Source organism: Scatophagus argus, chromosome 24 (genome assembly GCF_020382885.2).
Source record: "Scatophagus argus isolate fScaArg1 chromosome 24, fScaArg1.pri, whole genome shotgun sequence".
NCBI lineage: Eukaryota > Metazoa > Chordata > Actinopteri > Scatophagidae > Scatophagus > Scatophagus argus.
In genome coordinates, this window is record NC_058516.1 from 11,884,347 (window position 1) to 11,900,452 (window position 16,106).

Genomic DNA, 16,106 nt, shown 5'->3' on the forward strand with positions numbered 1-16,106 from the left:
CAACATCATGTCTGATCATGGAGATTTACTTAGTTGTTGACCAAAGGAAAATAATAATAATAAGAATTAAAGACCATCCTACTTGGAGCCATTTTATCAGCTGTCATTATCTGTGGTAAAGCCGTGTGCATGTGCAGGTTGAGGCCAGCAGGGACATCTATCTCCTCACAGAGAAAAAAAAAAAAACCATCTGGGCACTTTTCAAGCCTCTCAAATCCCTCCAGTGCATCTGTTGCATTCTGTAGATGACAGTCTGTATGGAGAACAGCTCCCAGAGCTAATAAATCCTGATACTGCAATGTTTTCTCAGCCAAGGATGACTCCTCTACGTAACATTTTGTTGTGAACCAAACCCCACCCCCTCAAAAAAAAATAAAATAAATAAAAAATTCAATCCCTTTCAGTTATTTCATACAACAGAGTTGTGAAAGAATACATGACTTCAACATGAATATCAGTATAGTTTGGTTTCTGTTTGGAATCAAAGTGAAGGCTGTGCAAAGGGCAATGACAATGCTGACCTTTAAAGGCAGAATTGGTTAGAAAACACTGACGCTAAGGTTATATAAGAAAAAAAATTCCAACAAGTTATAAAAGCAAATGGAGTGAAGAACCACACTACCATCCATCCATCCATTTTCTATAACGCTTATCCATCAGGGTCGCGGGGGAGCTGGAGCCTATCCCAGCTGACTACGGGCGGGAGGCGGGGTTCACCCTGGACTGGTCGCCAGTCAATCGCAGGGCCAACACACAAAGACAGACAATCTCACACTCACACCTAGGTGGCAGTGTAGAGTAGCCAATTAACCTAATGTGCATGTTTTTGGTATTGTGGGAGGAAGCCGGAGTACCCGGAGAAAACCCACGCAGGCACAGGGAGAACATGCAAACTCCACATAGAAGGGCCCAGACCGGGATTCGAACCTGGAACCCTCTTGCTATGAGGCGACAGTGCTACCCACTGTGCACCCTGCCGCACCACTGACCAGATTATGTATATTGATATAGTAGCAATATATAGTCAAATTATTCTACCAACTACAGCCAGAAAATGTGCAATATTTTCTTAATAGAATATGTTTAATCAGCATCTGGGTCTACATCAAAACACACCCAGATCTTTTTTTTTTTGTTTTTTTCTTTCAACTGAATACAATAACAGTGAACATGTTTACAGTGCAATGGTTCCCAGATTTATTCAAAATCTATCTCTCTTACCAGATCTTTGAGATATCTTACAAATAAAATTATATTTTTGCCTAAACCTAACCACAGACTGTCTGGTGGAGTCGTGCGCTTTGTGTGGCATGAGAGAAATATGCTATGATTGAAACAGCTTTGGTACTAACACCTTCATTTTTTCCCAAGTGCATCTTCTTCACAACATTTAAGTCATAAAAACAAATACATACAATACATAGCCTTCAGAATTCCAATTCCACCCCCCATCCCCACACCCGGCCGATTATCAGCAGGATGGTTCTCCCTTGTGAGCCGGGTCCTGCTCAAGGTTTCTTCCTGTTAAAAGGGAGTTTTTCCTTGCCACTGTCTGCTTGCTCGGGGGTTCAGGCTCTGGGTCTCTGTAAAGCATCTAGAGACAATTTTGATTGTATAAGATGCTATATAAATACAAAACAAATCACTAAACCCAAGAAAACAGTTCGTGCTGTGGTGTTTAACCGTATGTTACACATACAAGGCTTCGTTTGCTGCAATTTTCTCATTATCTGTGGTCGGTGTCACAAAGAATGCACACAAGATTGCAGGTTTATCCACTACTGTCTGTCGTCCTGGAGACACAGTGGTGCGGTGTTTCGCACTGTTGCCTCACAGCAATAATGCTGTAGTGCTGAACGGGCCTTTCTGTGTGAAGTTTGCCCGTTCTCCCTGTGCCTGTGGGTTTCCTTAGGGTGCCCCGGCTTCCTCCAACAGTCTCGAGCCATGCAGGTTCATTGGTGGCTCTGAAATCACCCGTAGGTGTGAATGTGAGCCTTTGTATCAGCCCTGTTATGAACTACGACCCTGCCTCTTGCCCAGTGATCAACAAGCCGTCCATGTTCTGATTACAGCTAAATACTCATCACTCACCCATGACCTTCTCACTGTGAGAAACCAAATCCAAAATGTGGAATTATTTCTCTAACCTGATTCCATATGAAAAATGCCACATGGAAGCAGAAGAGAATGGCATTAATGGAAGCTAGCGGGCACGGCCAGCCAGGGCCACGGCAGTGGCAAACATTGTCAAAAGCGCACCGCAGAGCACCATTTGTCGTGTTAACGGCCGCTGTGCCAAAGCGACAGATGACTCGCTTCACCCTCCTTCCCTCATCCTCGTCATGTGCGCAGGTCAACATGAAAAGGATGTTTTGCAGGATTTCTTTTTCTTTTTTTCTTTTTTTTTGCAGAGTCTGAGCTGCAGCTGCAGTCCTCTGCCTTTCTGCGTTATGTCAAAAGGCATCAGCTCATCCTCTGACTCACAAGTGGCGTGTATGTTCGCCATGATTGTCGTGAGACAGTGAAGGCATGTTTCCCTCGCTCCTCACGTGCTGTTGTCACTCTAATGCCAGGGGGGTGGGGGTGAGGGTGGGTGGGGGTGTACTGGAGTGGTAATGACCTCCTGCTAGCTAAAGCTGTCCTTGCAGAGACAAAGGAGTCATAAAGGAGGAGGAAGAGGAGCCTGAGTACCTACCCTCTAGCTACTAGAGAGGCTGCAAGAATAGAACAGAATGATGCAGAATGAAATTAAGGTAAACTAGAAAAGAATAACATTTAGAATAGAGGGCATGAGAGGAGAAGTATGCACATAAATGTTCTTACAGTTTGTAATAAATGTGACACAGTAATAATTTCCAACTTTGTCCGTTGTTTAGTACTCGGCAGGTGGCGCATAGTGGGTTTATCACAGCGGTGGAGGAAGTACTCAGATTCACTATCACTATTCACTTCAGTGAAAGTATTATTACCACACTGTAAATACTTTGTTACAAGCAAAGGTCCTGAATTCAAAATCCTTAAGTATGTAAGTATTTTGATAAAGCTGTTGATAATTTTGTGCCCTAATTAATTAGACAATTCCAATTTTCTTAAAATATTGAGAACTGCCCCAAAGTTACAATGTTTGCAAGTTTTATGGTGATATAGTGTAACTTTCAATCACTTCCTGTCCCCATCACTCCCCTCCTAAAGCGCTCACTGATTGTTTCATACAGAAAAACTCTGAAGCACAAAATTGTTGATGAAATTCACTTGTTGTCTTTAATGTTTTTTTTTTTCTTTAATAATCCCTGAGGTCAGGGAGAGTGCAATTTCACAGCTTCTCTTTTATAGTCTCATAGATAATTATCATATTTATCTTATTGTGAGAGATTTCCCTCTCTGGGTCACTGACTCATGGTATGCAAGCAATTTAAGGTGCCCTTAAGTAATACCACAGAAAAGTATCTTTATATTCCACTCAGTGTCAAAGGAGGATATCATATCTGCCTTTATGTTTCAATAGACTTTAGATTGTCAGATGAACACTGCAAATGAATGGTCATTTGTCAATTTGTCAATTATCACCACATGAACAAAGAAAAAAAGCAAAATGTATCAGGTTTTCCGGCGTAAAAATGGAATAAAAATACATGTCGAACATTTAATAAATAAACCTATTAGCAAAGAGACTGCATCAGCTCGATTTGCTTAACCATGATTTGTTACATTAGATGTGATTTATTGATGAATAAAAGTTCTAAATGGCCTCTCATATAATTTTAAGCTGAGTGGAGTTGTTACAAGGTTGTTTTTTTTGCTGTTTTTCTCTCCAACTGGTCCGGCTAGAGAGCAAAGCAGCGACACATCTCCATCAGACAACCATCACTAGTTGTCTCAGCTCTCGTCACAATGGACAGTGGGGGGGGGGGGTTAGAGGGAAAGAAAATGGAGAGCGCCATGTGCCTCTGACAGATCCCAGTGCTGCGTAATGAAGCTCACCGTCACTTTGGCTCATGTGACAGCTTCCTCAGGCCAGATGGCACTCGGCGTTATCCAAGAGACCTCATCCTGGCACCTCTAGCTCCCCACTGCTGGAACCAAAAATCTGTACTCACTGATGACCCACTGCAGCTATGGTGCAGGCAGCTACCTGAGGGCCATCTTGCTGGAAAGGGGGAGGTTAGACCATGGCCCTGTTGGTGTTGAATGACGCTACATCACTGTCTGTCCTTAACAGCACGTGTTTGCCTTAAGCTAATGCCTAAAATGCCTAAGATTTGTGTACTGCCCTGCACCCTTTCGGGTAAGAATCTTTGGTAGCGCACCATGGATCTGTATGCACTTTCTCTGCTAATATTCTCTGCTGTCCACTTGTGGAAACTTGTGGACTCCTCTGTGTCAGTCCGTGATTTAAGAGACACCAGTAGCGTGCAGCAGAGTTGGCATAAAAGAGACAGATTCAGAACTACAACGTGACCATGTTGCGAGTGGTACGGCTTTGCTCAGCTCGACTTATGTGTCTTTTGGTACTTTTCGATTTCTAGATTTGGGCCAGATTCTTCAGCTGGTCATCACAGTAAATATGCTGTGACATATGTGTCAATGTCATTATATATGTAATGAATATCCATAGTGACATATAAATGACATAAAACGTGTTTTATAGTTTGGTATCTCAAATGGTACAGGTGTGCCAAACTGTGTCAAATGGACAGTGGAAGTGGAAGTGGAAATAAAAAATTTTATTTGGGACTTCAGGTGGCACCGTGTTGGAGGAGACTGGCTAAAAGGTTAGCACTCAAAAAAAAACAAAAAACAACTAAAACTAGCTCTTTAAAACAATACTAATGACGGAAAGTGAGTTTTTCCTTGCGACTGTCTGCTTGCTCAGGGGTTCAGGTTCTGGGTCTCTATGAAGCATCTGGAGACAATTTTGATTGTATAAGGTGCTATAGAAATAAATCGAAATTGAAATTGAAAAAAAATACTGGGTCAGTTGAAGAAACTACAATGTTCACTTGTGTTAATACAAGAAACCCACTCAGGTGAGGACAAACAAGTATCTTTTATAAGTCAAATATATTATGAGATGGGCAATAAGTTGGTTACTTGCGTTCCAACTTCCAACAACTCAAACAAATAGAATAATCACAAAAATAAGACATCCCAGTTCCAAAATAATCATGACTAAGCCAACATAGACCTTTTGCGGAGTATAATAAAAAATTATACGGCGACTCAGAATCTAACTTCATTGAAAACTTTAAAAAACAACATTTACCATCATTGGCGGCAGAAGAGGCATCTGAAATGATAAAACCAATTTCTTTACAGAATTTATCTGATGCTATAATACTCTTAAAAACAACAAAATCCCAGTTACAGATGCTTTCCTCTGAGAATTTTCTAAATGTTTTGCAGAGATCACACCAATATTATCTTAAGTTTTTACCTGTGCTCTATCAACAGGAAACCCACCAAATACTTGGTTTGAAGCCATAATCTCTGTGTTACATAAAAAAGGGCAAAGATCCAACTTCATGTGAGGGATATAGGCCTGTCAGCTTGCTCTGTTAATGATTTAAAAATATCAACAAACATACTGGCACAGAAAATGCAGAGATATATAACCAAATTAATTAAACCAGATCAAACAGATTTTATTCCTGGGAGACAGAGGGCTAAAAATATTAGAAGAACATTAAACCTTATATCATGCACTAAAAACAACCCCCAGCCTGCCACGCTGCTTAGCCTAGATGCACAAAAGGCATTTCACCACGTAAACTGGAACTTCCTATATCATACATTGGTGGCTTTGGGTTTCATTTATCATTCATAGAAGGTATATAAAAATCCCAAATCACAGATCAGAGTCAATGGTTGTTGCTCAGACTTCTTCTGCCTAAAAAAAAAGGAGTTTGAGTCTGTTGCTGTTCGCTGTAAGTATTGAACTGTTAGCAGAATCAATAAGACAAAATAAGGACATAAAGGGAATAATGGATGAAAGAGGCAGAACACAAAACAGCTTTATTTGTGGATGATTTATTAACATATGCCCTTCACATTTACGCCAGCTCTGATTGTATTTATGTTCAAAGTTACTTTTATATTTGTAAAGTACTTTTGCTAACACTGAATGCACGTTAAGGTTAATTTATTGGAAGTGGATTATTGGACTATTGGAAATATGCGGCGCAAGTGTATGAACACTGACTAGTAATTGCAATGTTTTAGTCTATCCAAGTGTAATTGTGTATTTTATACATCACTGTTGGGTTTATGTGTATGTGTGTATATATATATTAACTAAAAAAAATTTTTAAAAATATATATAAAAAATATAATATATAAAGATTCCTCATTAGGAACAGGTTATGTAATATACCATTGTAAGTTGGTATAAGATAATAGCTATGTTAAGTTTTATATATTATAAAATATAGAATGATAAAAAATATCATATAATATTATATAATAATTATACAATAATATATTTAAATTGGACTTGGAATTGACTCGGATCAGTGGCGGACTTGACTTGGACTCAACTCGGATTTTTCTTGAATGACTTGGGCTTGACTCGAACTCGAACACTCAAAATTGGACCCGCATTCCAAGTTTGGTGACTCGACTACGACACTGCCAGTCCCTATTGCGAAAATCATAAAAGAGTGAGTACAGTCGGGTTGTATGACAGCAATAGATGGTATTTCTGGTCTGAGTCTGGTGACATAAACGATAAAAAACACTCATGACTATGACATGCTGACATAGAGGCCTCACACACTGTGCATATCAAGTTGAAACTTGACTGAACAAAAATCATCATTTGCATAATGTATCCATTTTTTCTTCAACTTCACTTTAATAATTTCGAAAAAAAAAAATGTTTCATGAAAATGTCTCATTTGGTACTAATTATAGAGAATCATTTGGTTCAGTTGATTGATCCCAATAATTACAAGCATAACCCAGAAAATCAGCGGATGTAAGCTGAACATGAACAATTTGGAATGTTCATGCCGGTGCATGCTACTGGACTATATCTGGATCACTGATGGTGATGTCAGCACTATCAACCCTACCTCTTGCATCCATAAATCCATCTTGTATACCACTTATCCATGCAGGGTCATTAGGTGGTTGGGTGGGTGGGGTTGGGTTAACAACAGACAAGAGGTGGGGTACACCCTGGAATGATTGGCACTCAATCACAGGGCTGACACACAAAGACAGACAAACCACACACTCGCGCCTAGGGGTAGTGCAGAGTAGCCAATTAACCTAATGTGCAATGTTTTTTGGGGATTGTGGTAGTATAACAGTTAATGAAATGGAGATCACCTGACTGCAGTGAATGAGTCTCAAATTATAATATGAAGGCACCCGTGTCTGGAAGGTCAAGTTGCCTACTAAATACTGACTTGAAAGGGGTGAATATTTATGTAATCACTTATTTTACATTATTTTTATTGCAAAAAAAAAAAGCCAAATTATATTAACCATGATTCCATTTATAAAACCAATAAAAGAGGAAAAGCTCCCATGGGGTAAATACCTTTTATAAGCACAGTACATAATTTATTGTTGTTAATGTAATGCCAATAACTGCAGTCTTGGTGGAATAAATAACAACCATATCTGGTGCCAAAACCAATTCCTCACAGTCTGCTGAATCATGCATCAGTTTGAACAGGACAAGGAAATCTTCTTTTTGTAAGTACGAACTGTTCATTTTGTTGTCTTGTTTTACTGGAGTTTCTGCTTTGAAAGAACAATCTCTCAAATGGTCCATTCAAATATAACCTCTGCCTCAATGTTTCAAACCGTCATTTTTCACTAGCCGTCATTGTTGTGATGTCATGATAGATAACAAGGACGAAATCCATCATAAGGCAACCAGTGTTGAATATATTTAATGAGGAAAAACTGCCTTTTAAAAGGCAGAAACCTCGGAGCAGACCCCGGCTCAAGATGGGCGGCCATCTGCCTTGACCGGATTCATGTTTGGCTGTTGTCTATTTAAAGGCTCTGCGATTGTATTTATTTCTTAATATTCTACATTGTTACATGTTTGTGTACATTCCAGAGTGATGGAACACACTTTTCTGCAAATAAAGATAAAGTTACTAACTATAACAGGCTTTTACCTCAGTGACTCCTCTATTTATGTATTGGATACACTATAATAGTTGTACCTTTGAATCAACCCATGAAGTGAACTGAGGTAAACTGTGCAAGCAATACAGCCACTAACTGCTCAAGTGGTGAAGGGTGGTGAGTGTGTGATGATTCTTCTCACACACACACACACCTCTACTATCAGCCTGCAGGGCACAGGCGTTACCGAAAGCTACTCGGCCTGCAGAGCTCGTCGTCCCTTCATACAAGGTGTCTGTTTCCGCAAAGCCTTACTGCATCGGGCACGTTAGCACCTTCGCCACAGCATCTGCAGGTATCAGTTTGAATAATTTGAACCAAACCAAACTGTCCATTGTGAGGATCCATCACGCTATCCAGACCCACTTGCTACTTCAACTTTGACCTGTCATATGCGCCATAATGGCCTACACACACACACTTTTTCTGTGCAGAGATGTATTAAGTTACTGCCAATGCTAATGCTAACTGTCCTGCAGAACGATTAAAAGGTTTATTCATCGCAAAATCAGCAGAAGCAGCGTGAGTGTGAGTGCGCACAGCACTTAAGTAGCAATTATTTAATAGATATTTGGGAACATGGACATAAACAACTCTATTTGGTCATAAAGGACCCAATAAACTTGAATTATTTTATCCAACAAATTATCAAACACTATCAAGGACACTTGCATTGGTCTGTTAGGTCTAATGACACCAAAGGAAACAAAAAGACACCAAACACCATGAGTGCTCAATGTTGTATTTGCTTTCAATCTTATCTTTGTCGCTTTTTTTGGGGGTGCACAGATGACTTCCCTCCAGTAACTGCATTTTAAACGACAGGAGAATTAAATATGAGCTACTGTTTGTCATTTAGCGAGATGGAACATTCTCTTGTATCATTTTGTTGTTTGGGCTTTGTGTTTTCACATTAAAATCACTCTGGTTTTCTTTGTATTTCTCTCTCATTGTTCTTCTTACCTTTATCTGTATCCTCATCTGCATTCTCTCTCTCTCTCTCTCTCTTCCTGTCACTCTCTTCATCCCTTTTTTTCCCCCTCTCTGCAGTGCACACTTTTCCAGAACACCTTTTCCCCCCGGCTCTGAGGCAACTAAATATAGTGACTGGTGCAGACATATCGGCCTTATAACAAATGGTAAGCAGAGCCAAGCAGAGCAGCACTGGTAGTAGCACGAGCATTAAGGTTTACCCTGTCTTCACGGACAATGAACCCCATGCCAACAGCATAGAAACTACATGGCAGATATATCACTTTCAAAGCTACAATCAGTGGCAATCATCATCAGCACCAGGGGCAGGTGATCTATTATTTTATATGTGACAAAGCTGAACAAATTAAAAGGCTACAGGCATAGTTATGGAAGCACAAAGCTCAAAGGTAGGGGACTGGATGCATGTGTCAACACTGTTCATTTTAAAACTTCTACTGGCAATCAACAATGGTTTTTAGCCATGGCCAGGGGCACATCCAGACCTGTTTGACTCGGGTGGCCCATGTGGGGCACTGACTTTTACGGGGATGGCACAAGGAATAACATTTCTTTTTCACACTATTACAGTGTTTCATAGATTCCTACGTAATAATTCTCCAGTTTAACCAAGTAATTTTTGTTCCCAATGAAATAACATTAGACAGATTATTCTGGAGTTTTGCTGAATGTTTTTGAAAGATAAATACAAATGATGCCCTGTCCAGAGTGGCATCGGATTTGAGATCACTTGTTTATATAATTCTAGAGGACATGGACAAATGCTTGTCATTTAATGTGTTGACTTGTAGCAAACGTTTCATGTTTGACCTTTAACAACAGACATTTTTAGGATGTTGGTACAACAAACTACAAATGAAGGTCTGGAATAACTGGTATAAAACCTATACTAGCGTGACTAGAAAGTCTGAGGGCCTGGTAAAGGCTATTTACGACAAAATAAGCCTGCCTGTTTCTAAATGATACGTTCTTGTTCATGTAAAAGTTTTACCAGGGGAAAAATGCGATAACTTTCTGCAAGATTCAAGCTCATGCCGAACTCCAGTGATTAGAATTTTTTACATTCAGCCACTGAGCTTTTTGTTGAGTTGACAGCCTTAATCAATCTGTTATTTCCTCCCCTACAGCCCTCCATCTGCAGGAGGAGTGCATGGAGTTCTGAAGCATATTTGATGTTTTTCCAACAAGATTTCAAGCTTGGTGCCTGAGGACTTTCACTTTCTTTGCTGTTCAGATAAGATGTTTCTTTAACAACACAGCATCAAATTTCAGTACAGCGTCATTGCGCCATTTACGTCACGTGTTCATAAATAACCCACTGTAGTCATGTAAAATTTAGCTCTGACTCAGGCTTGGTAAATTTGTCCCTGAGGGATGAACTTCGCTTGCAGTTACCAATTAGGCATTACAAGCTGTTACAAAGGGGAGAAAGACGGGTTCATAAGTTTGTTTTCTGACCAATTTAAAGGTTTCAGTCTGTTTTTCAGTCAACATTTCCACGGCAAGCACTTCAGCTCGACAAAAGAAGGGCAATGTTCTTGAGAAAATGGCCCCAGCTTTGCTTCCTCCTGAAGGCTTTCAGTATAAATTGGCTAAAAACTCTTTCCCTCAAAATGTGTGAAATTATCAGCCCGCTCTCGTACTGAAGCATTTTCTTGGGCAACAGACATTCAAAACCCAAACCTTTATGTAAAACGTAAGATAAAGAATCCCTGTGTGAACCAGAAACCACTTTCATCTCATAAACAACAACAAAATCAGATGTACGGCGCTGTGGACTAGATACGAGCTCAGATCGCAATGGATCAATTTTCACAGCATGGGACTTTTTAGAAGCTGACAGACGTTTGATGCTGCAGAATGATTAAAGTAATTGAAAAGTCTAAAAATGTAAGAATCTTCGTTTAATTTGCATGTGCTTATCTTGTCCCGCTGGGGTCATTCAAGGCCGCATTTGAATCCAACCACTGAAAATAAAGAGGAAAAAATGGAGAAAAGGCACATTTCCACTTGCATGGCCATTAGCAGCTGAATGGTACTGGGAAGAGAAAAATTAAGCTAGCTGGAGGTGGAAAACCCCACAAACCATGCAAGCAATCAAGTGCCAGAAAGGTATCAAACATTTCAGCGGTACAAGCAAGACTGGATTAACCTGCTTGATTTGCTTTGGTATACATTTGCTCTACAGGAGTGACATCAGTACCACAAGTGATTCAAGTTTAATTAAAGGCATCAAAGATGTAATAATCTTATCCAGAAGAGATTAAGAAGATTTCCACACGTGTATACCCAGACAGCAACAGACTTGTTGTTCAACATAGCCGTCCCTCACACAAAGACCAGCCACTTTGTGAAACAATGGGACCAAATGAGTAATTAAATCAATCATTGAACCCAGAATTCACTTTTAGATTCCAGATGAATTCCAGATCAATTTAAGCTCCCATTGGTAGACTCACCCAGAACTCCAAGCCGGTAGTTGATTGTGATGACGATGACGTTCCCATAGCTGGCGAGGATGCTGCCGTCAATCATGTTACCAGTTCCCTCCATGTAGGAGCCACCGTGGATGTAAACCATGACTGGCTTTAACCCATTTTCATCGTGGATATCTGCAAAGAAGATAAAAAATATATTAAAAATCATGTAAAAATTACTTCAAAAACATCTTGCAAGCATTTTATGGCAGTCCAAATGCTTATGGCTGAATCTCATCTCAAGAACATATAAAAAAAATATGACAGAAAACATGAAGAAATTTGTTTATGTTATGTTTACTCAAACAGCTGCATGGAAGCACTTTAGCACAGTACAATATGTGTACATATATGTGTATAGACTATACACATAAAATCTAAGGAAAGATATAACAATGAAATATCAGCAGATCCAAATTTTATAATATTAAAAATCTAATAATCAATCATTATTGATTATGTTTAATTAATTTTCTGTGAGTGTTCCCTATGTTGTTGAGTGAGTCCTGTTTAATAAATGCAGAGAGCCTCCAAACCACACGTTGGTAAATAAAAGAAGATATAAGGAGAAGATTTAAGTCCTCCCAACAAGTAGGGTTCACAATAAATCAACCAGCAGCCCCCAGCTGATTTATGTACACTGTTGGCAGCCTGTCGCTGAAATGGTGTTTGTGGACACATGTTTTTGCTTAATTCCTTTTAACCAAGAAAAAAAAAAAAAGATAGTATCATCAATGTCCTCACAATTGACTGGATCCAACAAATGAATGAAACCATTATACCTGGCCCTGGCATCCAGGCTAACCCTGGCATCCGGGCTAACCCTAACCCTAACCCTCAAATGTCATCCAGGATTAGAGCAGTGAGGAAAATAATAAAGTGAGAGGCCAGATTGTGTGCTCATAGTGTGAGAAGTTTAAAGCCATGGTGTTGTCTTTATTGTAAATTTTACAACAGCAACACCTTGACCTCGACAGCTAATTCTAGCTAATTTCCTGTTTCATAATAATTTAGCAAAAAACATCTTTCCTGAACCTCTTTTAATTTGCTGTTAATGCAAACACAAATTTCATCATCATATCACACTCTGACATAATTATTGCTTTCATTCATTCCATTTTATCAGTGCTCTCGTCAATATAATTCTTTTAGTTCTGTATTTGTGCATAGAATCAAATAAAACAAAAAGAATATGCAATTACATAAAAAAAAGTACACAGGTGGGATGAAACACACCACTGGGAGCTTGTAAAAAGAACCCACCCAACACTCAAATAAAAAACAAATACATACAATATATAATCTTCAGAATTCCAATTATAACAACCTGTCATGTTTGTCCTTTGTAATTTATGATGTTTATTACATGTATGTTTCTCTCTCTCTTTCATCCTCTCTGTCCTGTCTACCTCTTCCTCCCCCCCTTCACTCGGCTGACTATCAGCAGGATAGTTCTCCCTTGTGAGCCGGGTCCTGCTCAAGGTTTCTTCCTGTTAAAAGGGAGTTTTTCCTTGCCACTGTCTGCTTGCTCGGGGGTTCAGGCTCTGGGTCTCTGTAAAGCATCTAGAGACAATTTTGATTGCATAAGGTCCTATATAAATAAATTGAAATTGAAATAAAATAAATTGAAATTGAGAACAGCTGTATATCCTTGCCACAAATGTATGAACATATGAAAGTGTTTTTTTTTTTAAAATGCCTAAAAGGGAAAAAATGCTGGAAATAAAAAGTCCAAGGAAAAAAAGTCGTAAAAATAATTAAAATATAATTGCACTGCTTTGATACTTCTAACTTTGATACTGTTAACATACCTTACTGAAACTCAGCACTTCCCATTTAGTCTATACTATATTTGAAATTACCTCTGCAATTTTAAACAGAACCTGCCACTAATTCTAAAGACCTTCAGTCCATGTTGCATATTTTGTTAAAAGAGGTTTCCTGCTGCCACACCAATTATTGCCATCTCTTCCAGTTGCTAAAGGCTGTTGCAAGATACAAAGCTATGCAACTGGAACGCTGGCTGTATTGTATATGTTGCACCTCAGTAGGCTTAGTAGAAAGTAACAGAGCAAGGCAGGCAGAGCAGAAGGAGTGTATCATTCTCCTCCTCCTCCTCCTCCGCAAAAGAAAACAGAGAGGCAAAGGAGTCGAAAGCAACCCACAGTGACAGGTTATTAATCTCCGCTGTGCTCTGAGTGGGTGCCTCAGCTTTGCTAATGGGCCTGCATCTCTTTCACCTGCAACCAAGCGGGGGTAGCGTGGGTTCTAAACAGCAAGCCTCAAGAGGAGATGGGGTCGACGTCCCAGACTGACCCGGACAGATTCACTCCAGTTAAATACAGCCCTGCTAATTACAGAGGTAGGACGGTGTCAATAAGTTCCTGTTTGTCATTCAGCACCACATTACAAGGGGCCTGGTGGAACGGCGTGGGTGGTGGAAACAACCTTGAAGAGACAGATGTACATAAAACAAGAGCGCAGCCATTAAGTTGTCATAGTCCCTAAATGATACGCATCTGATGGTTGCTGCAGGCCTCAGTGGGCTCGAACAAAACTATTCAGCCGGCTCTCCATCAAACAAACAGGCAAATTGACTGTTACTGCTCCGTCTCTTTCGGCGTAGTGCAGTTGCGGAGTCAGAAGTCAGAAGGGAAGGAGGTGGCGTCCACTCAGGGCGCTTTGATCCAACAGAGAGATGCCCTGCAGATTTAGAGCCATGTTTTATGGCTAGGGAAGAAGAGGGTGGTCTCAGGGCATTGTGTCCCAATCCTGTCAGCATGGAGTGCACTTAAAACTAAAGAAATCAAACTGCTTCAAGTGCTCTTCTTTCTCTCTCTGTCTTACTGTCTGTGTGTGTCTCACTCTCTGCACTTTCTCTCTGGCCTGTGGAGCTTCCTGGGTGACTGTGCAGTGTGTTTGTCCCAGACATTCATCACTGCCACCCAGATCGGGGGGGGGGGATAATATATTCCTCCGCTGGCTATGCGTTGTTGCACACATTACTCATCTTTATATGGGTGAGGGGGGGGGGGGGGGGGGGTGAGGGGGAGGCAAGGGGTGGTGTTTAAGGGAGGTTGTTCCAGGGGGGTCTATCTGAATTTTCCATTGCTTTCAGCGTTTTCTGTTGAATGCAAATGGAAGTTAGCGGAGGTGATGTGAAGTGTGTTGCTGCCTCTGCTTCCACCACTCTCACTGCCATCAACGCTGTCTGTCCCAGCACGCTCTCTACAGACAGCAACTCACTTCCTGTTCCAGTAGTTACACTAAGATGCTCGCCTCCGCCCTCCAGGGCAGCATGTATGTAAGTCATTATTTGGTCTAAACCTGTCAGGAATGGCTAACCAGCTACTAAAAACTCTATAGTGAGCATATTGTCAGTAAGAAAATAAAACCTAGAATGTACATATCAAAATCTAAAATGTGGCCATGACTATAGAACTTAGATATGGACTGTATAATAAATGAAGATATATTTCGAGCAAATTTCAGCCTTGTTGTATATTGAAAACTGTATGTGCTAATAGATAGAATAGACATATATACACATGTACAATGAGATTAAAAGGTAGCAGAAATATTTTTTTGGACATGTAGGCATACCTGAATTCCATTTTTAATCCTGGCAAATTTTTGTTAGCTAGGTTATATGCATAAAAGTTCAAAAATTTTGAATTCAATGGCCATAGTTGTGCATCATCGCCAAGAATCATGAAACTGATAGAAATTAGACTCACATTTGATAAGATTTTGTTGACAAGATTTTGTTCCACGGTTTACTATCTGATAAGAATTTTTTTCTTGTAAATGTTTTATTACAGAAAGTGTATGGAATCTGTAAATAACAGGGCTGGGCATTATTATGGTGCCCGACAAAACATCCATCCATCCATCCATTTTCTATACCGCTTATCCGTCAGGGTCGCCGGGGAGCTGGAGCCTATCCCAGCTGACTACGGGCGAGAGGCGGGGTTCACCCTGGACTGGTCGCCAGTCAATCGCAGGGCCAACACACAAAGACAAACAACCACACACTCTCACACTCACACCTAGGGGGCAATGTAGAGTAGCCAATTAACCTAATGTGCATGTTTTTGGTATTGTGGGAGGAAGCCGGAGTACCCGGAGAAAACCCACGCAGGCACAGGGAGAACATGCAAACTGCCGACAAAACATTTTTTTATTATACTAATTATTTTTAAAGTCCGTCGCTCACTAGCTAACAAACCGTTGCTCACTTGCTCTCTAAATAAACTGCGTTGATGCGCAATAGAGTGATTGTCGGTGTTGATTGAACGATGCGTTAATGCCCTAATAAGTTGGCGCGTTAGCTTGCCCAGCCCTTGTAAATACTTATGCAATGTGTTCTTTATGGATTGAATTATAGTGAATGTACTTTGAACTCACCATTATGTTCTTTCCACATTGTCTTTTTTTTTCAGAGGAAGAAAGTAATTACAGTATAAAATCTCAAAGAAGCAATTCTAGTAA

General features: G+C 40.1%; 1 protein-coding gene across 2 annotated transcripts in view; it reads right to left on the minus strand.

Moving 5' to 3' along the window:
• The window catches only part of nlgn4xa (neuroligin 4 X-linked a), a 76,651-nt gene that overhangs the window by 32,537 nt on the left and 28,008 nt on the right, over positions 1–16,106 (minus strand). For both annotated transcript variants that reach the window (XM_046382189.1, XM_046382190.1), the window contains one exon: positions 11,598–11,750. In XM_046382189.1, the coding sequence (XP_046238145.1) occupies positions 11,598–11,750 (153 nt within the window). The remainder of the gene's footprint in view (positions 1–11,597; positions 11,751–16,106) is intronic.